General features: G+C 52.2%; 2 protein-coding genes across 9 annotated transcripts; one reads left to right on the forward strand and one right to left on the reverse strand.

The window, feature by feature from the left end:
- Window positions 1–624: 624 nt before the first annotated feature.
- Window positions 625–7,784, reverse strand: TST (thiosulfate sulfurtransferase). Of its 3 annotated transcripts, none has more exons than XM_081596376.1 (3): window positions 7,736–7,784; window positions 6,448–7,063; window positions 625–1,090 (listed from the first exon to the last, which is right to left on the reverse strand). In XM_081596376.1, exons 2-3 carry the CDS (start codon window positions 7,040–7,042, stop codon window positions 792–794), a joined length of 894 nt encoding a protein of 297 aa, XP_081452502.1. In that variant the 5' UTR covers window positions 7,043–7,063; window positions 7,736–7,784; the 3' UTR covers window positions 625–791. The 3 variants fall into 3 exon arrangements, with proteins under 3 accessions (XP_081452502.1, XP_081452503.1, XP_081452504.1); XM_081596377.1 differs by having other exon boundaries at window positions 7,518–7,784; XM_081596378.1 differs by having other exon boundaries at window positions 7,496–7,784.
- MPST (mercaptopyruvate sulfurtransferase) lies at window positions 7,188–15,362 on the forward strand. 6 transcript variants are annotated; one of them, XM_081596357.1, is made up of 4 exons: window positions 8,077–8,205; window positions 10,909–11,530; window positions 13,758–13,760; window positions 14,528–15,362. In XM_081596357.1, exons 2-4 carry the CDS (start codon window positions 10,936–10,938, stop codon window positions 14,824–14,826), a joined length of 897 nt encoding a protein of 298 aa, XP_081452483.1. In that variant the 5' UTR covers window positions 8,077–8,205; window positions 10,909–10,935; the 3' UTR covers window positions 14,827–15,362. The 6 variants fall into 6 exon arrangements, with proteins under 6 accessions (XP_081452485.1, XP_081452483.1, XP_081452486.1 ...); XM_081596360.1 differs by lacking the exon at window positions 13,758–13,760 and having other exon boundaries at window positions 8,077–8,570; XM_081596361.1 differs by lacking the exon at window positions 13,758–13,760 and having other exon boundaries at window positions 8,077–8,401.
- The last annotated feature ends 8,487 nt before the right edge of the window (window positions 15,363–23,849 follow it).

Genomic DNA, 23,849 nt, shown 5'->3' on the forward strand with positions numbered 1-23,849 from the left:
TGATATCATGCAATGTTTACCTTTTTCTGACTTACCTCACTTAGTACAATGATCTCTAGGCCCTCCATGTTGCTACAAATGGCATTATTTCATTCTTTTTTATGGCTGAGTAATATTCTATTGGATATATAATATGTACCACATCTTCTGTATCCATTCATCTGTTGATGGACATTTAGGTTACTTCCATGCCTTGCTTATTGTAAAGTATGCTGCAGTGAACATTGGGTTCATTGAGCATCATCTGAGAATCACCTCTTCTGAAAGGCCCCACGGCCTGTGGGACACCTCTCTGAACACTCATTTCAAGTGGAAGACCAGTTGTCTTCTCTTCCACCCCCTCCTCCCAGAGGGCTGGACCCACAGCAGGAAGGGGTGGCCCCCAGGAAGCCTGGGTCTCACCCTCTTTCTGGCTCACTGATGCCTTTTCCAGGTAAAGTCCCAGTGTGCTCCATCTGACAGGCATCAACAGGCAACTTCTTTTGCCAAAACTAAATAATAAAGTGGTATCCCCGGTGTGGGGGCTGCTGTGAAGTTTCCTTCCTTGGTAGGTTCTAAGGAATTTGAAAGAGAAGGAAGTACAGGGCAAGGATGGAACCAGGGAGAAAGAGGCACACACAGCTACTTGAAAAGGCCAAGTTTATTCCAGTGTTGTTGGGGAAAGGAGCACTCTACAGATTAATTCTAAAAACTTGTCAATTTCCTTGGCTGAGGAGGCAAAGATTAGCTGCAGGCCATGCCGGATCACTCCACCGGCAGGAGTTGTAGGCAAGGGGAGAAGAGGCCACCACTCAGGCCTTCCCACCCTTCTCCTGGGACACCCGGGTCTCTGGGGGGGCCCGGTGGAACCACTCAAACCAGGAGCCATCATAGATGGCCACGTCGGGCTTGCCACAGAGGTAAGCGGCCAGGGCAATGTGGCAGGCAGTGACACCCTTCCGGCATGTGGCGATGAGGGGCTTTGCGAGGTCCACCTTCTTGGCCTCGAACATAGCACGAAGCTCCTCTGGGCTCTTCTCAAAGCCATCCTCTGTCAGGAAGTCCATGAAAGGCATGTTGACCGAGCCTCGGATGTGGCCCGAGTCCAGTCCTGGGTGAAGGCAGAGGACAGGACAGGGTTAGGAGCAGCACAGGGGGTGGGGGCGAGTGGGCCTGGAGGTCGGAATCAACCATGGTTATGACGATAGAGAGCTTTGCAAACAAAAAATAAAGTCCTTGCCTTTCTCAGAGCTCAATTTACTCCAGCCCTGGCTACATCCAATGTTCGTGACCACCACCTCCACCCCCCATCAAACCTACCTGATATAGGTATGTTCTACCTGCTTGAGAGGACAGGGAGGAGTCTTGGCTCTACCATCTACTAACCTTTACCTTGGGCAAATTGCTTCACCTCTCTGAATCTCAGTTCTCTCATCTGTCAAATGGGCTCAGTGTTACATTCCTATCTTATAGGGCTGTGGAGAAGAGCAAATGGGATGAGGAATGCAAATGCTATGGGGTGTGCTAATTGCTAAGAACATTGGGTGACGGGGAGACACATACCATGCTCTCAGGGAGATTACAGTCTAGCAAGGAAAATAGAGGTTAAATACATAACCACGATTCACTAAAAATAACGTCGCTCTATTGTACAGATGAGTACACTGAGGCTTGACAAAGTGAAAAGACTAGCCTGAGGCAACACAGCGAGGTAAAGGCAGGGCCAGGATTGTGCCGAGTCCCCTGGTTTTCCTGTCAAGCCCACAGTGTGTAAAGAGCCTATGATCTGTTATTAGACGGAAGTTCAAATCCCAGCTCTGCCACTTACCGAGGGATGACCTTAAGCAGAAGAGAGGCCCCACCTCTCTGAGCCTCAGTGTCCCCATGGGTAACGTGGGAAGGGCTGCTGTAAAGGGTAAAGACCGACTACCTCAATCGGCCCACCACTCTCAGGTGCTGCTGCTTCTCCATCACTTTCCCACCTACCCTGGGGGGCAGGTGAGAGTGGGGGCCCTGTGGTCCCTTGAGGACCTTCCTAGCAATCCTGAGAGGCTTTGATAGAAGCAGAATGGGGGTTTAGGCTAGCTCCAGGGTCCATTCCAGAAACTTCTCTACACCTAGTTAGGCCCCTCGGCCATCATGTGGGGGAAATGGAACTGGGCCATGGCTGAGCTGGTGCCACATGCAAGGCCAAGGACAAGGTCCAGCCTCCATCATGGCCCTGGCACTCCTCTTCCTCAAGTGCCCCACACCATGGCAGACTGGAGTGCCCACTGGGAGTGGGGCCTCCTTGTCTCCCACAGCCCCTGCTTAACCCAGACTGTGGGGCAGGACCAGGTGGGCAGCAGTGTGAGAGAGATCTGACCAGGGTAACCAGGGCACATCCTGGGGCAGTGTGAAGGCAGCTGTGCCCTGTATGTCTGAGCCTCAGTTTTCCACCTGGGAAATGGGGAGATAACCACACCTATCTCACAGGCTTGTGGGGAAGTCAGCTTCAGCAGATGAAAGCCCTTAACAACCTGGGCACCCAGGAGGTAGGCAATCATGCCAATGATGTCCCATTCTCCTCAACTCAAGGCCAAAGAGAATTTGAAATTCGCTGGCCCAGTCAAGAGTTCCTTTGATTGACTATAGATGTCCTGACATTAAATTATTGTGATTTATGGGTTGAGTATTCTTGCCTGGGAAATTCCATGGACAGAGGAGCCTGGAGGGCTACAGTAAATGGGGTTGCAAAGAGTAGGACACAACTGAGCGACTAACATTTTATTCCTGTTGTGATTTCATCCTTTTGTCTGGAAATTTTGATCTGAGATCTGATGTGAACTGACCCTACTGATGAGGAACAACTGGTCTGTTGGCTTCAAGGGTGTTCTTTTCCAAGAAACCAACTTAAAATGTCTCCGGGAGCTCCCTGGTAGCCTAGTGGTTAAGATTCTGGGCTTTAATTGCTGGGGTCCTGGTCAGGGAACCAAAATACCGTGCAGGCAAAAAAAAAAAAAAAAAGGTTCAGTACCCAGGCAGTGGGCTGGATGAAGTGCATTAAAGAACATCAGCGTTTATTGAGTCCTGAATGCTGTTTTGTTTCTTTCCACCCATCCCTGATGAAACGGCTTTATTGTTTTTTTCTAATTACAAAAAAGGCACCTCTTCTGAGTAAAAAAGTGGTGGTATAAGGGTGGAGGGGGTGTTCTGTAGACTCTGGTCCCCCACCCTGGGCAAGCCTCAGGAGTTGGAGGCCCTCCCTTTCTGCCAGCCAGTGCTCAGGGCCTGTCTGAGGAATTTAAATGAGCAGAAATTAGTCGCCTGCGTAGGGGGAGGGCTGGGATGAACTTGGCCAGAGAACCTCGGAGACCAGCCATCTAGGGGAAAGGCACTTTGCACCCAGGGACAAGGACTCCTGCTGTTCCTCCAGGCCCAGCTTCAGCTGCAGGCTTGTGGCTCTCCTCTCCCCAGCCACCATGCCAAACCTCTGGCATCGGGCACCCAGACGGCTTATCTGAAGAACTTTTCCTCAGTCCACATAATACCATACAGATGGGCCTCCTGGCACTAACAGGGAGCCCAGGCTCAGAGAGGTGAGGTGACGTGCCCCATGACACACAGCACAGGTGTGATGTACACTCAGGTGTGTCTGACCTCAAAGCCTGTGTACTCTGACTACCCTGAGCCTTCCTAGAAAGAGCAGCTGAGGCAGGCTGAGATGACCTCTTGTGATGATCAGTTCAGAGGTCTGGGACTTGGTGCTCCAGCTTTGGCCAAGAAGATGGTAGTCAAGTTGGCAAGTTAGCATCCTGCAGGTCACTGATAGGTGTGGGCTTTCAAGGCCAGGGAAACCCGAGTAGCTCTTTCTTGCTTTCTTCCTAAAGACACCAAGGAGCCCAGAGCAGTCAGCCCCCAGCCCTGCCTGCTGGGAGTCAACTTGGCACCCCCTACCCCCTCCTACCCCAGTCCACAACCCTGGGAAGACACACAGGCAGAAGTCACATGACCCCATGAAGGAATATGAGGCAACACTTTGGAGCTGTGACCACCCCATGCTTGTTGACACAGCAGTGGCCTTGGGAAATAACCTCACTTTGATCCTGTGACTGGGGTCGAGTCTTGGCCTCAGTGTCTTGCTGCAGAAGTTTCTGCTTCCTTTCCCTACCTGCAAAGTGAGACCACTTGGAACCCCCACCTGCCTCCCCCGCTGGGCTACTGTAGTTGCCCAGGGGAGAATGTATATAAAGGGTACTGCAAATAACAGTATGCATTAAGGGGTCAATATTCTCCCTCTTGACCCTCATGGACCCCACTTCCAAGCAGAGGGGAAGAAAAGAGAATAATGTTTATGAAGATACTGAGTTGGATCAACTCCCACCTTTGTTCTCTCCCTTTCCCTAAGGCTCCTCCTATAAGGTGAGCGATGGTATTCAATAAGAGAGCTCAGAGGTGAAGAGACAGACCTGAGACCACACCTAAGTCCCACACAAGGATGTAAACTCAGGTCTGTCTGACTCTCACTTTTCTCCCCTTACAAATAGGACCAAAGGCACTGGGAACACATAACTGAGGCCAGGTGGGAGGTTGCTTGCCTGAAATGGGCAGAAAGTGGCTGTGGGGTTTCTAAGGCCCTGCTTCCAGCTCCTCTTGGGGGTCATTCCTTCCAGGGACACCCAGGGCCTGCCACCCATACTCCCCTAGGTGTTACATCTGGATGGCTGAGCCCATGGGGTGCCTCCCTGATCCCATGAGCTCAGCAGAGCCTCATGTGCCTAATGTCTTGTACAGGAGGCCAGCAAACCCTCTTAGAGAGGCTTTACAGACAGACCCAGGGTTTGCACTGTTCTTCATCCTTCTCAAAGTACCTTTCCAGCCATTGCTGTGTTTAATAAATACATAGCCAGGTGGGTAGGGCTGGCATTACTCTTTTCATTTTATAAGGGAATGCAGAGAGGCTGAGCAATGAACTGATTGAGGTCCCAGCATAAAGGAGGAGCAGGATTCAAACTGGGGTTTGTGCTCCCTGGTCTCCAGATGGGAACTGGAGGGGAGAAGCTGGCTAAAAGAGAGGAGCCAGGGACTTTAGAATCGGGGACTTGCAGGAGGTCCTACTTGCAGCAGCTGGCTTTTCCTCCCTCTCTGAGCCTCAGTTTCCTCATGTCTAAAATGGGAGAACAGAGGCCGAATCTGGCATATCTACGCTCTCCACTCATTTATTCTGTTTGCTTTAGGGCAAGCTGGGGGATAGCTAGAGAAACAATTCCACCCCTCCTCCCCGCAGTGGCATCTCAAGTGCCAAGGAGAGGAAGGTGCCTTGAACCAAGGCCAGGAGCAGGAGCTGGTGCCAGGAGCTAAACAAACTTGAATCTTCAACTTCAGACCTTCAGAGAGCAAGCCGGGCAGGAAAAACAGTCCTGGAGAAAGCCACGGTGGGGAGGGCAGAGTCCTGTGCCTTCTGGTTCTGCCTCCAGCTACCCAAGTGGCCTTGACCCACTCCTTCCTCTGTGTACCACAGCCTCCTCTGACCGGAGAGGTGACCTTTCATACCCTCCAGTTCTAAGAGTGTTGGAATGGCTTTCACAACGCTCTCCACAGAGGCACAGAAAGGAAGAGACTTTTCAACAAGTTAGTCCAAATGTTGCACAGGAGGTGGATTCCACAGAGGTTTCCTGAGGATAGCGCTGCAGCCTCCCCGGGCCATCCTGCACCCCGAGAGCAGTGAGGTCCTGGCCACCGGAGGTGTCTGGGAGGGGTGATGGCAAGACCTCTGTGGTCCTGTTAGGAGGCTCTAGAATGCAGTTCTGAGACTCTCCCCACCCCAACTTCCACCAGTGTAGAACCCTCCCTCTTTGTCTACAGAAGGGGACTCATGAGCCATATTCTTAGAGATGCCAAGCAGAGGGGCTCCCTGCTGGCCCCGGGAGGTGAGGGTGAGGCAGGACGGTGGTGCACCCTGGTTTGAAACTAGGCAGCACTGGGTTCAACTCTGGACTCTGCCACTGAGCTGAGCAAGCAACCTAAGGAAGGTCAGGGGGTCTGGGAGAGCTGGAGGAGGGCGGGGATTCTGGGAAACAGCACTGTTTATGTTGCTAAGAATTTCTGAAGAACTCAAGGGGTCCTGAGGAGACTTTTGTACAGCAATGCTTGTGTGGCTCGTGGATGCTATTGAGCATGTTGGGGAGCTAGTGCGTGGGCGTGGATGCAGGTGGATATGTTGTCGGTTACCTCTGCTGATGCCACTCCACACAGATGCTTGGTTGTGCCTTTGTGTGTGGCTACGGGAAGGCATGTGTCCGTTCCTATGCATCATAGCTGGAAAAACCTTTAGGTTGGGCTCTTCCCTTTCATTTTACAGATGGAAAGACTGAGGCCCTCCTGGGGGCTGCTGAGGGCAAAACCTGGAGAGGGTCCCAGACATCCTACTCCCCATCTCTCCATGAGCATTGCTCCCCAGGGACCATCCCCCCCCACGGGGACACCTACCTACTGCATCTGGCTCCGGCTGTGTGCCCAGGTATCGCCCTTGGGCCCGTGAATCCACCAGCTGGAACCTCTTTGATTCGAGGTTCTCCAGCACCTGCTCGTAGGTCTTGAGCAGGGAGCGGTTCAGCGTGGCTTTAAAGATGGCTGGCTCTGGGCGTGAGGGCTCAGATGTCACTGGGTGGCCCTCCTTCAGCCAGTTCCGGAAGCCACCATTGAGCACGGACACGGTGCGGTGGCCAAACACACGGAACATCCACCAGACCCGCGGCGCATAGAAGCTGCCCAGGTCATCACCATCGTACACCACCACATGCGTGTCGTTGCTGATGCCCAGACTGCCCACGTAGTCAGCGAAGCCCGCCTCGCTGGGCAGCATCACTTCGTAGGGCGAGGCCTTGTCCCGACACTCCTCTATGTCAAAGAAGGAGGCGCCGGGCACATGGCGCTCCAGGTATTCCTTACGGGCCTCGCGGGTGCCCGGCGAGTACCAGGACGCATCCAGCACCCGAAGGCCAGGGCCCAGCTTGCCAGCCCGGACGGACTCCGCCAGCCACTTGGTGGAGACCAGCGCCCGGTAGAGGACCTGCTGAACCATGGTGTCAGCTCTCCGTGTCACCTGGCGCGGGTGGGAACCAGGAAAGAGATCGGCGTGAGGACTGTTTGTGCAGTGGGCTGGGACCTGGGAGGAGGAGATTTTTCCCCACTGCACTCCCCCAGGGGTGTCGTGTTTATGGCAACCCGGCAGGGTTGGAGTGTGCAGTGGGTTAGGTTTGCAGATTCCCTAGGGAAAGCCTGCTTCCGCCACTCCCTGCGCCCCCCACCCGCGCAGAAGTGGGTGGAGCGAGAGGGATGGGGATCGCGGAGCTGGCTGGGAGGGTGTCTGGTCCTAGAGTCTCCTGTACTCTCCCTCAGGGTACTCCAGAAGGAGCAGCGAAAAGATGTCCAAGATGGGAGGAGAATGCATCTTGGGCTTAGAGACCCCTTCCTGGGAGCGTAGGGGAGTGGGCGCATGGGGAAGGGTCCGCTGGAGGCCCGCAGCCGCCCATACCCGCGCCTCTCGCCTCGCAAACCTTCCTGCAGCCTCTCAGCAACCTGGAGTCGCCCGCCTCCTAAATGCCCGCGTCCGGCCCAGCCCGGTGCCCTCTGCCCGAGTTGGGTCCAGGGTTCCCGGGGCAGCCCCGCCCCGCTCTCGCCACCGGGACCCTCCTCAGGGTCACAGGTGGTTTGGCTGGCGGCCCAATCCCGAGCGGCCCGGGCGCCTACCGCAGCCCCGCCCAGCCGCACTCACTCGCCCTTGCCGCCGCCCTGGCGCTTGCCCCTGCACGCTGGAGAAGTTGGCAGGTTCAAACCCGGAGCCCGCAAATCCCCGGCCGGCCCACACCATCGCGCCGCAGCCCGCGGGGGGGATCGCGCGCCGCCCGCCACTCCATGCGCCCCCGCCCCGCGCCGCGCCGGTCCCCGGCCAGTCCCCGGGCTCGCGGCGCCTCTCGAACCCGCGGGGATCTGGGGAGGAAACCGGACAGCAGGGGGGCGGCGCGGGGCGGGCTCGGCGGCGCGGGCGTTTCCCCCACGGCCTGGCCAGTGGAAGGCTCCGGCGGCCTAGACTCCCAGTGGCCCGGGCAGTGGGTTGTGCCGGAGTCTCCTCCCTTTGGCCCGCAGCAGGTTGGTGGCAGGAGGAGGGGACTGCTGAGGGCTCGGGGAGGGGGCTCTCTGCGCGAGGTCACGGCCGAACCCGGAAGCCGGGAGCCCGAGACTCCGGTAACTGCTGCGGCGTGGCTCTTGCCTTTCTTTAGAGGAAGGCCGATTGTCGGGGTGCGCAGCGTGGGGCTCTCCCGAGGGGCCTGAGCAGAGCAAGGGGCCGTAGTCTAGGAGGGAAGACGCACCCCTGGCTTCACCCCACGGACGGCTGTCCGCGGCTGCTGGGGGAGGGGGCGGCCCGCTGGGTGGAGTTGGGGTAAGTGGCAGGGGGAGGGGGTTGTCACCTGGTGACAGGGAGGAGGACTAATAAAGCCTGACCTAGAGGCCAGGAAGAGGAGGCCAACTGACCCACAGGCTCCAGGAGGACGAACTGGCAAAGAACTTGCTGGAGTGAAACGAAACTAACATTTGTCAAGGCCTGCTTGGTGAGGCACTGTACTGGGGACTCCTATGGCTGTCACTTACTTCCCGTAACAACCCTGGGAGTAGGCCAGAAACTTATTTAAAGACTTGGAGAAGAGTTGTCCAGGGGCTCGCGGTGACATTGAGGCCAGGCCATTTGTTATTCCTGGATCTGAAGCCCACGTGGTAGAGGCTGCTTTTGTTTACTTGCTCATCCCTGAAGTCACATATTTAAAAAAATAAAACTGCCTTTGTCCTTAACCTATTTCTTTATAAGTGTATATAATTTAATTTTTAATAATGGCTGTGTTTAACAACCAGTTGGCTTAATTCCTGAAAATCTAGCAACTGCTTCTTGCAAGCTATTGGGACACCCCTACTCAGTTTTTGAATATGCCATTGTGTATGCTTGGAGTGCTTTTCTCATCCCCCTTGGAAAAATTTCTTTTTATGCTGAAACAATGATAGTCTCACGGAAAGTTGCAAAAGTTTGTACTTTGATAAGCATTTACCCAGGGAATTCTCTGAGCTTTGTGCTTTGCAGTCAAGGGAGAGAGGGGGCCAGGAAGTACAAGACCAGGGAAGCCCTTGCAGAAGGTTGAGTCTGACTGAACCCTGCTATTCCAGGGCCCATCCCAGACGGCAGCCTTGTGCTTACACCTTCCCTAGCACAGTGTGCACCCGGGAGATGGGCCTGGGGCTGTCCTGTTTGTCTGGGGGTCATTGACTCCCAGAGCAGCCCCACCTACAGCCAGCCAGCCCTGCCCAAGCACATCGGAACCTGGTCCACACCCTTCAGTGACACACACGGCCTTCTCTCCCCAAACTTCCTCTACCTCCTACAGTCCTTAATGGGAACTGCCAATCCAGCATAGGGATTGTGTGTGTGTGTGTGTGTGTGTGTGTGTGTGTGTGTGTGTGTGTGTGTGTGTGTGTGTGTGTGGCAGGATGACCTCAGACCTCTGAAGGCTGTGAGCTGACTTGTCATGGTGGGCTGGTAAACTGCTATACAGGACTGCTGGCCTGCAAGAGAGAGAAGAGGGTGGGGAGTGAGGCCCTAATCGCTGTTTCTAGAGAGGAAGAAAGTTAGCTGCTCAGTTGTGTCCAACTCTTTGCAGTCCCTCCTCTGTCCGTGGAGTTCTCCAGACAAGCATATTGGAGTGGGTTGACATTTCCTTCTCCATAGGATCTTCCCCAGGAGATTGAACCCCAGTCTCCTGCATTGCAGGCCAGGAATGCCCCAAGAGAGGAAACTCAAAGGGTGAAATCAGATTTTGCTGAACTGCCTGACAGTTACTTTGAAGCCTGGCAGTACCACCACTTCTTAGCTGTTGACCTTGGTCTTTAGTGCACTTCTGTGAACTTCAGTGTCCCCTCCAGGAAACAATGAGAAAAATACCAACCTTCTTGAGATCACTCACATAACAAATGATTGAGAGCCTACCCTGTGTCCTGCAGTGTTGTAAGGTGTTGTGAGGATTAAAGCACACATAGGGATGAGATGGTTGGATGGCATCACCGACTCGATGGACATGAGTTTGCGCAAGCTCTGAGAGTTGGTAATGGACAGGGAAGCCTGGTGTGCTGCAGTCCATGGGGTCACAAAGAGTCAGACACTGAGTGAACTGAACTGAAGGCGGATTAATTTACTAATTCCAGTTGCTAGTCCTCTGAGGCTGTTTATATAAATGTTTGATGAATGGGTGAATTCCACCAGGGATCTTGGTTGATTGCAGTAAAGCTGAGCTGCACCTTACGGAGGGGCTAAGACTTTGGCCCTACTTGCCTTAAAGTGCCAGGAGCTTACGTTCTAAGTCGCCTCAGTCCTGTCCGACTCTGCTACCCTATGTATGGACTGTAGTCCACCAAATTCCTCTGTCCATGGAATTCTGCAGGCAAGAGTACTGGAATAGGTTGCCATGCCCTTCTCCAGGGGATCTTGCCAAACCAGGGATAGAACTCAAGTCTCTTATGTCTCCTGCATTGGCAGGTGGGTTCTTTACCACTAGGGCCACCTGGGAAGCCAGCAGGGCCTTCTCCTAATTGGGCTCTCTCCTATCCACCCCACCTCAAGCAGTGGTGAAAGCCATCGCCTTGCCCCCTCTAAGGGATCATGGTCATTCTGGTGCTTGCTCTGTGTATATATCCCAGGCTTAGCAAGGCAAGGGAGGGGAGGTTCCCAGTGATCTAAGTCTGTATCTTGGGTTCACCATCGCGGGTTTTCCGCATTCACTGGACTCTGCCCTCCCTAGGCTCCACTGCGCCCTCCGGCCCTGGACCCTGCCCTCGCCCCAGGGGCACAGGCGTTTGGGCCACTGGTCTCTTCCTTAATACCCTCCTGACCTCCTCCTTGTCGCCCAGGCCTGCAGCCCCAGTGTCGCCGCCGCCATGGCCTCGAAGCAGCTCTTCCGTGCGCTCGTGTCAGCGCAGTGGGTGGCCGAGGCGCTCCGGGCCCCACGGGCCGGGCAGCCCCTGCGGCTGCTCGATGCCTCATGGTACCTGGCCAAGCTGGGCCGCGATGCGCGCCGCGAGTTCGAGGAGCGCCACATCCCGGGCGCCGCCTTCTTTGACATCGACCAGTGCAGCGACCGCACGTCGCCCTATGACCACATGCTGCCCAGCGCGGCGCACTTCTCAGAGTACGCGGGCCGCCTGGGCGTGGGAGCCACCACCCACGTGGTGGTCTACGACGCCAGCGATCAGGGCCTCTACGCGGCGCCACGCGTCTGGTGGATGTTCCGTGTCTTCGGCCACCGCACCGTATCTCTGCTCGACGGTGGCCTCCGCAACTGGCTGCGCCAGGGCCTCCCGCTGAGCTCGGGCAAGAGCCGTCCGGAGCCTGCTGAGTTCCACGCAGTGCTGGACCCCGCCTACATCAAGACGTACGAGGACATCAAGGAGAACCTTGAATCCCGGCGCTTCCAGGTGGTGGATGCCCGCGCCGCCGGCCGCTTCCGGGGCACGGAGCCCGAGCCCCGAGACGGTAACGGATGAGCGAAGTGCCCAGGAGGTCCCTGGGGCGCGGGGTCAGGCGCGCCCTGAGCACTGCCCTCGCCTCACTCTTGCCTTAAAGGGTGGGGTGGTGGGATGCCAGCTGAGATTCACCCCACAGCGTGGGGGTGCCGGCTGAGATTCAGTTTCTAGTCGTCTCACTGGGATTTATTCTAAAGTGGAGGCAATAATATTTGCCCCGCCTCCACCCCCAAACTAGTTGGAAACCCAGAATGCCCTGTATAAGTGTGAGAATCCAAACAGCCCCCTCCCAGTACTATGGATGGGGGTCACTGCCAAATGGGAGGAGGGGACAGGCCCAGTTGGGAGAAAGCCCCAAATAGATGGTGCTTGATCAAGTCTACCACCATCTCTGAGGATGATGGAGCCAGGAAAGTGGAGAGAGAAAGTAGAGAGTGAAAGTCGTCAGAGGGGCCAAAGGCTAGCAGAGAGCAGGACAGAGGAGCCTGAAGTGCGAAGAGAGATTGCTGCCCCAGATGAGAGCAGAAACTAAATAGAGGGTGGTTGCTGGCCTCCGCTGGGGCAGGGCCTCTCCCATATGGGCTGGGTTCCCCATGGAGTTCAACATCTGGCTGCTTCCTGAGATCTGGGGAGAGGTGGCCATTCTAAGGCTTCATGTCCCCCTCTGTAAGGAGCAGGGTTGGGAAGGGGTCCCCACAAAGCAGGTGGATCAATAACCACTTTGGTGTGAGCTTTTTAATGATCTCACAAGAGGACTTCCCTGGTGGTTGTTGTTTAGCTGGTGAGTCGTGTCTGACTCTCTTGTGACCCCATGGACTGTAGCCCACCAGGCTCCTCTGTCCCTGGGATTCTTCAGGCAAGAATACTGGAGGGTGTTTGCCGTTTCCTTCTTTCCCTGGTGGTCCAGTGGTTAAAAATCTGCTTTCCAATGCAGGGCACGTGGGTTCGATCCCTGATCAGGGAACTAAGATCCCACATGCTGTAGGGCAACTAAGCCCAAGACACAACTAGAGATCCTGTTCTCCACAACAAGAGAAGCCCGTGTGCTACATCGAAGACCCAGCACAGCCAAAAAAATAAAAGAAGATCCCACGAGACAGGTGCTCTTCTCATACAGAAGGGGACCTGGAGCCTTAGAAGGGCCACCTTTTCCCAGATCTCAGGAGGCAGCCAGGCGTTGAACTCCAGTGCAGTACCTTTAACTGCACTGAACAACCAGTAATCCCCCAGTCGTTTCTCTCATGTCTGCTTTGAGGAGGGCACAGGGAACTTGCCACTTCCTCTGGGAAGCTCTCCCTGAATGGATCCCTCTACCCCTGAATCAGGGCTGGCTGGAGCTTCTGTTTCTAGAGCAGCTTGGGCTCACCCTGTCCTAGCACTGTTAGGGTGATTTGAGGGCAAGGACCATCCATGCTCCCAGTGCGTCCTGAAGACTAACCCAGCAGCTGGATAGAGTCCAGAGAGGTTTGGTGAATTCACAAGGTCCTGACACAGGGAACCCTGCAGAGCTGTGTAGACATGACTGTGGGAAACTGCTGATGACCGAGCTTTTTTGAACCCAAATTAGTGGCAGTTTGAGATGGTTCAGCCTAATAGGAATGCTACCTTGAACCTGTGGGACCCTTCAGCTTAGCCCCTGGGTGGGGGTGGGGGTGATGGAACAATGTAGGGGAGTGAGCCAGAGCCAGACCTGGGTTCAGAGCCCTCCCTGGGTTGCACTAGCTGTGTGACACCTGGCAGGTCACCTAGTCTCTGAACTGCAGCTTCTGCGTGGGTCAAGTCAGGGCAGAACATGGAGCTTAAAGGATGTAGTGAGGGTTAAATGAGAGCAAGTGTGTTAAACACTTAGCTCTGTGTTTGCACATACAGGATGCAGTTGAGAAACGGGAAGTGGGGTAATTAATGTGTGCTTCCCTGGCTGTGGATCTTTACAGGGGTGCTTAATGCTTACCTCCATCGTGCTCGCTCATTCGTAAAATGGAAGATAAGGATAAACGCCCAGCCGGCCTGTTGTCAAGGTGAACGAGCTGATGTGTGTACAGGCTCCATCTAAATCAGTGGAGAATATCAGCGTCCCCATTGTTCCCCCCTCCACAGCCTGAGACCTGGCCAGCTTGATGCCCTCTACCTGGGATGCTCTCAGCTTCTACCACTCAAACCCTTCAACCTGGTTAAATCTTATTCAGCCTTCAGGGCTTACTCAGAGAAGCTTCCCTGCCCCTCCCCCTCCCAGGCAGTGGGTCCTGCTTGGCAGCACAGGCTCTGGGGCCTCTCTGCTCCGACTATCATGGGCCAGTCTGTTCCATGTGCCTCAGTCTCCTCGTCTGTACAAAAAGGAGAATAGTGATTGCTTTCCCATAGTATTAGAGCAAGGATTAAAGGGGAAAATACAGCTGAGGGGCTCCTAGCACAAAGTAAACCCTCAGTAAGGTCAGCTACAGTGATTCCTGTTACTGTGTATTACTGATATATCCCCATGCCACCCAAGAGGGCCTTTTAGTAACACCCATCATCCCTGGAGAAGGAAATGGCAACCCACTCCAGTATTCTTGCCTGGACAATCATATGGACAGAGGAGCCTAGCGGGCTACAGTGCATGGGGTTGCACAGAGTTGGACGTGAATGAAGCTACTGAGCATGCACACACGCAAAATAACAAGTATGCCAGAATGCATTTACCTAGAACTTCCTCTAATTGTCAGCACAGTCAGTCTTCAGGAAACCTGGGGCAGAGTGTGGCTTCTGTGGAAGTCTGAGTCTTAGGTTCAGATCCCAGGCAGCAATTCACTAGATGCGTGACACCGGACAGTAGCGAACCTCAGCATCTCCTGTAAAACAGATTCCTGTAAACAGTGCCTGCCTGGGTTTCCTGGTTGTGAGGACTACCTGAGATGATGCTTAGAGAGGGTAGCGCCGTGGCTGCATGGAAGGTTCTCAATCCCGCAGGGGCCATTCCTACCTCCCTTGTATAAATGTTTGTTCCCTGCCTCCTGCTCTCCTGTTGCAGGCATCGAGCCCGGCCATATCCCCGGCACTATCAACATCCCCTTCACGGACTTCCTGACCGAGGACGGCCTGGAGAAGAGCCCCGAGGAGATCCGCCGCCTCTTCCAGGACAAGCAGGTGGACCTGTCCCTGCCCCTGGTGGCCACGTGCGGCTCTGGCGTCACAGCCTGCCACGTGGCCCTGGGGGCCTACCTCTGTGGCAAGCCAGATGTACCCATCTATGATGGCTCCTGGGTGGAGTGGTACATGCGCGCCGAACCCGAGGACATCATCTCTGAGGGCCGAGGGAAGACCCACTGAGGCGTGGCAGGACACAGGAAGCTTGGGTGACACCCAGCCACCAACGGTACCCAGCCCGGTGGTTCTGACTCTGCTCTGGCCGGGATAGTGTTTCTTCCTCCAACTCAAGTGGTACATGAGACGACATCCCAGAGGCCAGCAACTCTGTGGGCTTGTGGGTTCCCAGTGGAGGCAGCAGAGAAGGAGGCAGCGGGCACAGGGGGAGGGGAGCTGCCCTCGTGGTGCTGAACTGGAGCCCCACTTCCCTTCTATTAAAGAAATAAAACGGTCAAGTGCTAAACCCTTCTGACTGCGGGGCTGCCTCAGCTCTCCTCGGCTCCTGGGCTGACGGCTCCAACACACCCAGCTTGGGAGCTCCATGGAGCAAGAATGTGTTGAGGATGGTGTCCCTTCTGCCTTCTGAGTGGTGCTGGGGCCTCAGAGGCCTTCCAGTCCTGAGACCAAATGTCTCCCTGACAGCTGTCTTCTACTTCTTTTGCTGTGTGAATAAATGAATGTGTTAGGCACTCAATAGTGTCTGACTCTCTGCAACCTCATGGACTGCAGCCTGCCAGGCTCCTCTATCCATGGAATTCCCCAGGCAAGAATACTGGCGTGGTAGCCATTCCCCTCTCCAGGGGATCTTTGCTGGGGTCTCCCTTCTGGCTTCTGGGTTATTTAAGGTGAATCTGCTGTGCTATGTCTGGAGTCCCACCCAAAGCTGGCCCCTCCCCATAGGTAAGTCATACATCTCATTTCAAGACAGATAGTCTCAGAACTTAATAAGAGGCTGTACCACACCGGGGAGGCCCATTCTAGCCCAGCCAGGATGTTTTGGAGAAGGGCAGAGTTTAGTCAAATTAGAGGGGAATCTAGTTCTAGACTCTGAGAGCCACCCTTGGAGCCTTGCTTTTGGGGCTACCTGGGGGTGGGCAATATGAGGGGGGTTGATCCTTTCTGCTCAAGGAGAAAGAACCCTTATCCCCCAGGCTTCTCAAGGGTAAGGAATCTATTCTCCTCCCTCTGTGTTTGTTCTTTGTGCAAGGATGGACGTGGGTGTCAGAAGGCCCCAGGTGCCCCCTGTCGGAACCTGGGTCACCCCTCCCCCAGGCATCTTCCAGCCCCCTAGGCATCTCTTGGTAGCAAAGGCCCAGGTGTCAGCCAGTACTAGGGGGCACCTCCAGAAGGGAAAAAGAAGCAGAAGGGGCAGTGACTTACCCAAGCTCACATGATGAACTCACCACACAGCTGGAACCAGATCCAGGTTTTCTGACTCTGAATTTACTTTTTTTTCACCTCTGACTCTGAGTCGTCTCTCCCAAGTCCACAGGGATGGTGGGGAAACAATGGGACAGAATCCTGGTTTTCTAAATAACAGGTCTAAAGTAAGTCCCACCTCTCTGAGCCTCAACTTTCTTACCTATAAAATGGGAAGAAGGGAGAAGGGATTTCAGACAAGGACCTGGCCAAGAGCCCAGCCCTAAGCCCTATCTTCATAGCTCAGGGCCTCTCAACCTTGGGACAACTGACATTTGGGCTGGATAATCTTTCGTTGTAAGAGCTATCCTGGGCATTGGAGGATGTTTAACAGTATTTGTGGCCTCTACCCATGAGATACCAGCAGCACCAACCAGTTGTGAGAAAAAGAAATGCCTCCAGATAAGGCCAAATGTTCCCCAAGAGGCAAAAATAACCCCCTAGTTGAGCACCAGTGCTGTAGGAGCAACGGCCGTACTTGATGACAGCAGTCAGGACCAATATAGACAGGGATCTCCACATGGAGGGAACCCTCATCTCCCCATCATAAACCCCTTCCCCTGGGGGCCGAATTTAACAGTTTAGAAATCTTCCTTTCCAGCTGATTTCGGACAAACCTCGTTTTCTCTCTTAAAAATGTCCCTGCCTCTTCAAGGAGTTGGGTTTGTTGGCAAACACATGTGAGGTCTGATCTGGCTTCCGGTTCCCCTGCCCCATGCAAGGCTGCCTGACCTTGGAGTCAAGGCTGAGCCCCTTTAATCCTCAGTTTCTTCATCTTCTGTTGTTGCTGTTAAAATTTTATTTATTTAGTTTTGGCTGTGCTGGGTCTTTGTTGCTGCACATGTTTTCTCTAGTTGCAGTACATGAGCTTCTCATCGTGGTGGCTTCTCTTCTTATGGAGCACAGGCTTTAGGGCTCGAAGGCTTCAGTAATTGCAGCTCCTGGATTCTAGAATGCGGGCTTAGTAGTTGTGGCACACTTCCCCGACTAGGGATCGAACCAGTGTCTCCTCACTGGCAGGCAGATTCTTTGCCACCAGGGAAGCCCCTATCTTTTTCTTTTTAATTGTCTATTTTTTTTTGTTGTGAGCCACACGTGGGATCCGTTCTCCCACCAGGGATTGAACCCACACCCCCTGCATTGGAATTGTGGAGTCTTCACCGCTGGACCACCAGGGAAGTCCCAGTTTCTTCACTTTCAAAATGAGTGTAATCATACTTTCATTGAGCAACATGGGGATTCAATGAGAGAATCCATAGCAACTGTTTAGGTTGGTGGCAGGCACAGAGTCAATATCGAATGTTACTGTTATTTTGTAAAGGACTTTTACATTATCAGCATGTTGCGCGTCTCCTGTACTTCCAGCAGTGGGGGAAGGGAACGTGAGTATGAGAATTATGTTCCAGCCCTGGAAAAGCCTCCCAGCCAGGAAGGAGAAACTGGCCCAGGGTATATTTTTAGAGAGAAATGGTGAAATGATCTATTTTACAACAGACTCATTTCATAGGAGCCTTTTGATGAAGGTAAAAGAGTAGCGTGAAAACACTGGCTTAAAACTCAACATTCAAAAAACTAAGATCATAGCATTTGGGCCCATCACTTCATGGCAAGTAGATGGGAAAACAGTAGAAACAGTGACAGATTTTTGGGCTCCAAAATCACTGCAAACAGTGACTGCAGCCATGAAATTAAAATGCGTTTGCTCTTTGGAAGAAAAGCTATGATAGACCTAGACAAGGTGTTAAAAAACAAAGACACCACTTTGCCGACAAAGGTCCATCTAGTCAAAGCTCTGGTTTTTCTAGTAGTCATGTATGGATGTGAGAGTTGGACCATAAAGAAAGCTGAGCGCTGAAGATTTGATGTTTTCTACCTGTGGTACTGGAGAAGACTCTTGAGGGTCTCTTGGACAGCAAGGAGATCAAACCAGTCAGTCCTAAATAAAATCAACCCTGAATATTCATTGGAAGGACTGATGCTGAGACTGAAGCTCCAGTACTTTGGCCACCTGATGCGAAGAGCCAACTCGTTGGAAAAGACCCTGATGCTGGGAAAGATTGAAGGCAGGATGAGAAGGGGACGACAGAGGATGAGATGATGAGATAGCATCACCAACTCGATTGACATGAATTTGAGCAAACTCTAGGAGACAATGGAGGACAGAGAAGCTTGGTGTGCTTCAGTCCATGAAGTCACAGTATCAGACATGACTTAGCTACTGAACAACAACATTTCAGAAGTGGAAAGACAGGCTCAGGGATGTTGAGTGATTTGCCTAAGGGAACACAGCTATTTTGAGAGAGGAGCCTAACCGGAGTTAGAATTCTCAGGGTAGGAGCCTCTCTGGTGGATTAAGAAAACCTGAGTTGGTTTTCCCAATTTCAGGATCAAGGGGAGAAGGGAGTATGTTAGAGAGCATTTAACAGGAGGCTTCCTGTGTGCTGTTTTCTGTCTTTCATAAATCCTCTGTTCCTTATTAGCTCCTGAATGCAGGTGCGAGAGGAGCCGGCAAGCCACGAATAAGGAATGTATGCATTTCCTTTGTTAGCTTTTCCATACAGGTGAAAAGTACCTATTTACGACCCTCTTCCTTTCTGATATGGAAAGTGATTATTTGCAAACCTCTCTCTTTGAGCCTTATGTTTCCTTGGTGATTTGTAAGATTTTTGATCCCTATCTTTGCTGAAAAGGCTATCTTGTAAGACAATATATATATATGCCCACAATATGTTGAATAAATGCCCTTGTTCCATCAGAGCATGGATCCCCATGTCTTTCTTCATTTCTCTCTCTCTCTCTCCTTCAGGCTAATTCCATGGAGCATAGGGGCCCGCTGTGCCTACTTACTTGCCCGGGCTTTCAAGACCTCTTCGAGAGGGTGCCCTGAGCCTACGTAGGCAGTGCTAACTTTTTGTCTTAAAGTTATATTGGTGTTCTGTGTAAACCAGAGAATATAAGCCTCTTTCCTTCTTTCTTTCTTTTACTTTCTTATCATCAACTCTGTACCACCAGGTTCCGGTCCATTAAAGGACCCCAACAGGAGTAGAACTCAGGGTTTGGATACACATGTGGCAAGCTTGTGGAAGGTGCCAAGTATCTTGAGCCAGGCCCCGAGTTTTGAGCAAGGAGATTTGGTTAGGCTCCCACCCCCAACCCCAGACCCATCACCCTTCCCTCCCCCACCTCTGCCCACAAGCAAGGAACCTGCTAATCTGAGGTGGGGCTTTTTCCTCCTGGGAGGGTTCTCCATGGATCTAGAAAAGTTCAGAGGCAAACTTCTCGGGGATGGGAGAAGGGAGACGGAGGCGTGCCTTTCTAGATTTCTCAGAGCTGCGGTTGGTTTGACTTTGCAGGAGTTGGCTAGGAAAGACCCAAGGCCTTCCTGAGCCCTGCCTTGCAAGTCTGAACTCCCAGAATAATTAACTGTTCCCTGCAAGGTCCCAGACTCTGCCAGCACCCATCCTACCTCACCACGTGTGTTCCAGGAACTTGCAACATCATACAACAGAGATGATGAAAGTTTTGTCCACTTGGTAAATATTTGCTGAGTACCACCCCCTAAGTCAGGGACAATTGGAAGTTTGCAAGCTTCGTCTTGCAGGTGCACTGGATTTTGTCCACTCTCTGGCTTGTTGCCTGGAGGGATCACGGCACCAAGGAGCCCCCACCCTGCACAGTGGGCTGAATAATGAAGTGATGTGCTGATTCAGTCCTGGCTCTGCTCGAGGCCCCAGAAGGTCTGCTTTCCAGACCCTTCCCAGTTGGGGCCTCAGTCATTTCATCTGGAAAATGGGAGCAAACTGCCCTGCTGCATACAGGGTGGATGTGATGTCAGATAAGGCAGCACTCCAAACGATCTAAGACATTTTCTATTGTAGGTCATTCCTACTGAAAATAAATAACCCCAGCTGTATAAGAAGGATATTAGAGCTTTATTATCCTTAACATGGAGAATGAGTCATTTGGGAGGAGGTGAAATTTTCAGATTAACTGAAGCTTTATAATTTTTTTAATTAACTTTTATGGGAGTATAGTTGCTTGACAATGTTGTGTTTCTGCTATACAGCAAGTGAATCAGCTATATGTATACATGGTGGTGGTTTAGTCACTAAGTCGTGTCTGACTCTTTATAACCCCATGGACTGTAGCCTGCTAGGCTCCTCTGTCCATGGGATTTCCCAGGCAAGAATACTGGAGTGGGTTGCGATTTCCTTCTCCAACATGTATCCCCTCTTTTTTGGATTTCCTTCCCATTTAGGTCACCATGGAGTACTGAGTAGATTCCCCTGTATTATACAGTAGATTCTCATTAGTTATCAGTTTTACACATAGTATCAATAGTGTATATGTCAATCCCAATTCATCCCACTCTTTCTTTCCCCCTTGGTGTCCACATGTTTGTTCTCTATACCTAAAGCTTTATCATTTTAAGCACCCCCAAATTTAACAGTGGTGGGACACAGTATACTGAGGGTACCAGAACTCTCTGGGGCTTTATTTCCTCACTTTACTGTGAGTACTGCTTGCCCCTAAACTAAACGGCCCCCATTGCTGTGACTTTCCAGTCCTCAAGTCCTTGCATCTCCATATTGTCCTTGACCACTGTCCATCCTGGTTAATATCGTGCTCTCCAGACTCTCCATCTTCTTCTAGGTGGGCCCACTCTCCAGATGATGCCAACTATTCTAGGGCTTAAACCACTGGTGAACCAGGGCTTCTGGCAACCCACTGGGGTCCACTGCATATAGTGCCCTCACCCTGCTCCTCTGTCCATGTCCCCTGTCTCAGTGTGTATGGCCACCACGCAGGGGTCACCTGTGCCCAGACCTGCCTGACAGCCAGTTCTCCAGATTTGGCCTCTCTTCCCCATAGCCAATCAACACCCAGGCTCATGATTTCTGCCTCTGTTCTCATTGCCTTGGTGCAGGTCACCACCCCCACCCCTATGCCAAAGACACACAGATACCACCTGTCCAGTCATTAATTCCAGCACACACCTTCAGGAACAGGCCTTGTACTGGGATCTGGGGCATGGAGGATAAAGACATAAAGGGAACTGGCCTAGTAGAGAGGGGTAGACAGACAGACAGACCATGATGGGTGTGGTGAGGAGGATCTAAGAGATGAAACAGAACAGGAGAGGGTGGAGCAGATGGCTCTGGGTCTGAGAGGTTGGTCTGCACAGGCCAGTAGACCCTCTCTGAATCCCCTGGCCTGTGCCTCCTCACTCCATGTGGAACAACAGGGGATGGGGTTCAAAGCCCAGCCTCTGGAGGCATCTGGACCTCCAGCTCACTGGCTTTGAGTGGACTTCGATTTCCTTATCTGTCATGGAGTAATCCAGTACCTACCTCACAGGATCAGATTGATACAAGCACTGAGAACAAAGCCTGCACAGTGAGCCCGACATCCATGCATTATTAATTACTAATATTCTGTCCTACTCAGGTCACTCCTGCCTCCTTTTACCTGCCTGGATGCCCTTGAGGGTAGCATATCTTATTCATGGTTCTCTTCCTGGCCCCAGTATAGTGACATAGTCAGGGATTAATGAGCTTCTGATGTGTATATAAATATCCTGGCAGGGCTAAGAAAGACCCTAAAAAACCTTCCTTGAGACTTTCCTGGTGGTCCAGTGGCTAAGACTCCAAGCTCCCAATTTAGGGGGCTTGGGTTCAATCCCTGGTTGGGGAACTAGATTCAGCATGCGCAGCTAAGAGTTCACATGCCATGGCTAAAGATCCTGCAGGCTGCAATGAAGATGGAAGAGCCTGAGTGCTGCAACTAAAACCCAGTGCAACCAAATAAATACTAAATAAAATAGATATTTAAAAAAATCGCTCCTCTTTACTGAGCACTTTCCATGTCCAGGTAGAATGCTAAGTGTTTTGTACCCACTTAATCCAACAAGATCATGGCATCTGGTCCCATCACTTCGTGGAAAATAGATGGGGAAACAGTGGAAACAGTGTCAGACTTTATTTTGGGGGGCTCCAAAAATCACTGCTGATGGTGATTGCAGCCATGAAATTAAAAAGTCGCTTACTCCTTGGAAGGAATGTTATGACCAGCCTAGATAGCATATTGAAAAGCAGAGACATTACTTTGCCAACAAAGGTCTGTCTAGTCAAGGCTGTGGTTTTTCCAGTGGTCATGTATGGATGTGAGAGTTGGACAGTGAAGAAAGCTGAGCGCCGAAGAATTGATGCTTTTGAACTGTGGTGTTGGAGAAGACTCTTGAGAGTCCCTTGGACTGCAAGGAGATCCAACCAGTCCATCCTAAAGGAGATCAGTCCTGGGTGTTCATTGGAAGGACTGATGTTGAAGCTGAAACTCCAATACTTTGGCCACCTGATGTGAAGAGTTGACTCATTGGAAAAGACCCTGATGCTGGGAAGGATTGGGGGCAGGAGGAGAAGGGGACAACAGAGGATGAGATGGTTGGATGGCATCACCAACTCAATGGACGTGGGTTTTGGTAAACTCCAGGAGTTGGTGATGGACAGGGAGGCCTGGCGTGCTGCGATTCATGGGGTCGCAAAGAGTCGGACACGACTGAGCGACTGAACTGAACTGAACTAATCCAACAACCCTGAGAAATAGGTGTTATTACCCCTTCCTCTCATTTTACAGATAAGGAAGATGGTTGCTTAGGTCAGGTGACTCACCTGAGATCTTGGGAAGGATAGGGCTGTGACTGGAATTCTGGATGGAATGGTTTCATCATGGTGAGACAGAACTGGAGAGAGGGTCATAGAAGAGAGGGTGGGGTTTCTGTCTGGGTGGGGGGTTCATAGGCTCCATAGGAATGCACTCACACATGCTCACACCTTTGCTCACAGGTGAGGAATAATGGAACCAGGCTAGATGGTTTGACAAGTTATGTGTGCACTTTGATGCATATCTCCAGGATTCTTTATAGAAGTTGTATTTGCTCTCTTTAAAGAACATAGTAGCAATCGGCAGAGAAAAACAGGAGGAAAGAGGCAATTGTTGAGTGCTAACAACCACACTCAGTAATTAGGTGCAAGCATGTGATAAACTGCAGAATTGTGTGGTCCAGAAAGAGGTGGGAGGGGCTTCCGAAAGTTCCCAAGTAAGCTAGGTACCAGAGAGGCTTCTGGGAACCAGTGCAGTGGTGCAGCCCCCAGGGAGGCTGGTTCCTGTCCGTTCTGTCTTCTGCTCTTCTTCCCCTCTGTTCCCTCTCACTCCTGCCTCTGGTGGCTTTTCTCTATTTTTGAATCATGAAAGTCTTGAAAAATCACATAGCTGTTAAATGAAACTGCATATGCCCTTACCTTGGAACCAGCCATTCCACCTCTGGGAATTTCCCCTGAAGATAAACCTCCAACAATAGGAAAACACTTATGCATAATTGGGTTGCTTGTTATAGCAGTATTTGTCATTTTCCAGTAGCCATGTATGGATGTGAGAGTTGGACCATAAAGCTGAGCACCAAAGAACTGATGCTTTTCAACTGTGGTGTTGGAGAAGACTCTTGAGAGTCCCTTGGACTGCAAGGAGGTCAAACCAATCAATCCTAAAGGAAATCAGTCCTGAATACTCATTGGAAGGATTGATGCTGAAGCTGAAGCTCCAATACTTTGGCCACCTGATGTGACAAGCCAACTCATTAGAAAAGACCCTGATGCTGGGAAAGATTGAAGGCAGGAGAAGAAGGGGATGACAGAGGATGAGATGGTTGGATGGCATCACCAACTCAATGGACATGAGTTTGAGCAAGCTCTAGGAGATAGTGAAGGACAGGGAAACCTAGCATGCTACAG

The sequence above is a fragment of the Giraffa tippelskirchi genome, chromosome 4 (genome assembly GCF_054371585.1).
Source record: "Giraffa tippelskirchi isolate mGirTip1 chromosome 4, T2T-mGirTip1v1.2.pri, whole genome shotgun sequence".
In the NCBI taxonomy this organism is placed as follows: Eukaryota; Metazoa; Chordata; class Mammalia; order Artiodactyla; family Giraffidae; genus Giraffa; species Giraffa tippelskirchi.

Coding starts and splice junctions, on each gene's coding strand:
- TST (XM_081596376.1), bottom strand. CDS start 7,042: ATGGTTCAGCAGGTCCTCTACCGGGCGCTGGTCTCCACCAAGTGGCTG. Junction 1,091..6,447: donor GCCGGAGCCAGATGCAGTAG/GTAGGTGTCCCC, acceptor GCCTTCACCCAG/GACTGGACTCGGGCCACATC.
- MPST (XM_081596359.1), top strand. CDS start 7,386: ATGTCCAAGATGGGAGGAGAATGCATCTTGGGCTTAGAGACCCCTTCC. Junction 8,206..14,527: donor GCCGGGAGCCCGAGACTCCG/GTAACTGCTGCG, acceptor CTCCTGTTGCAG/GCATCGAGCCCGGCCATATC.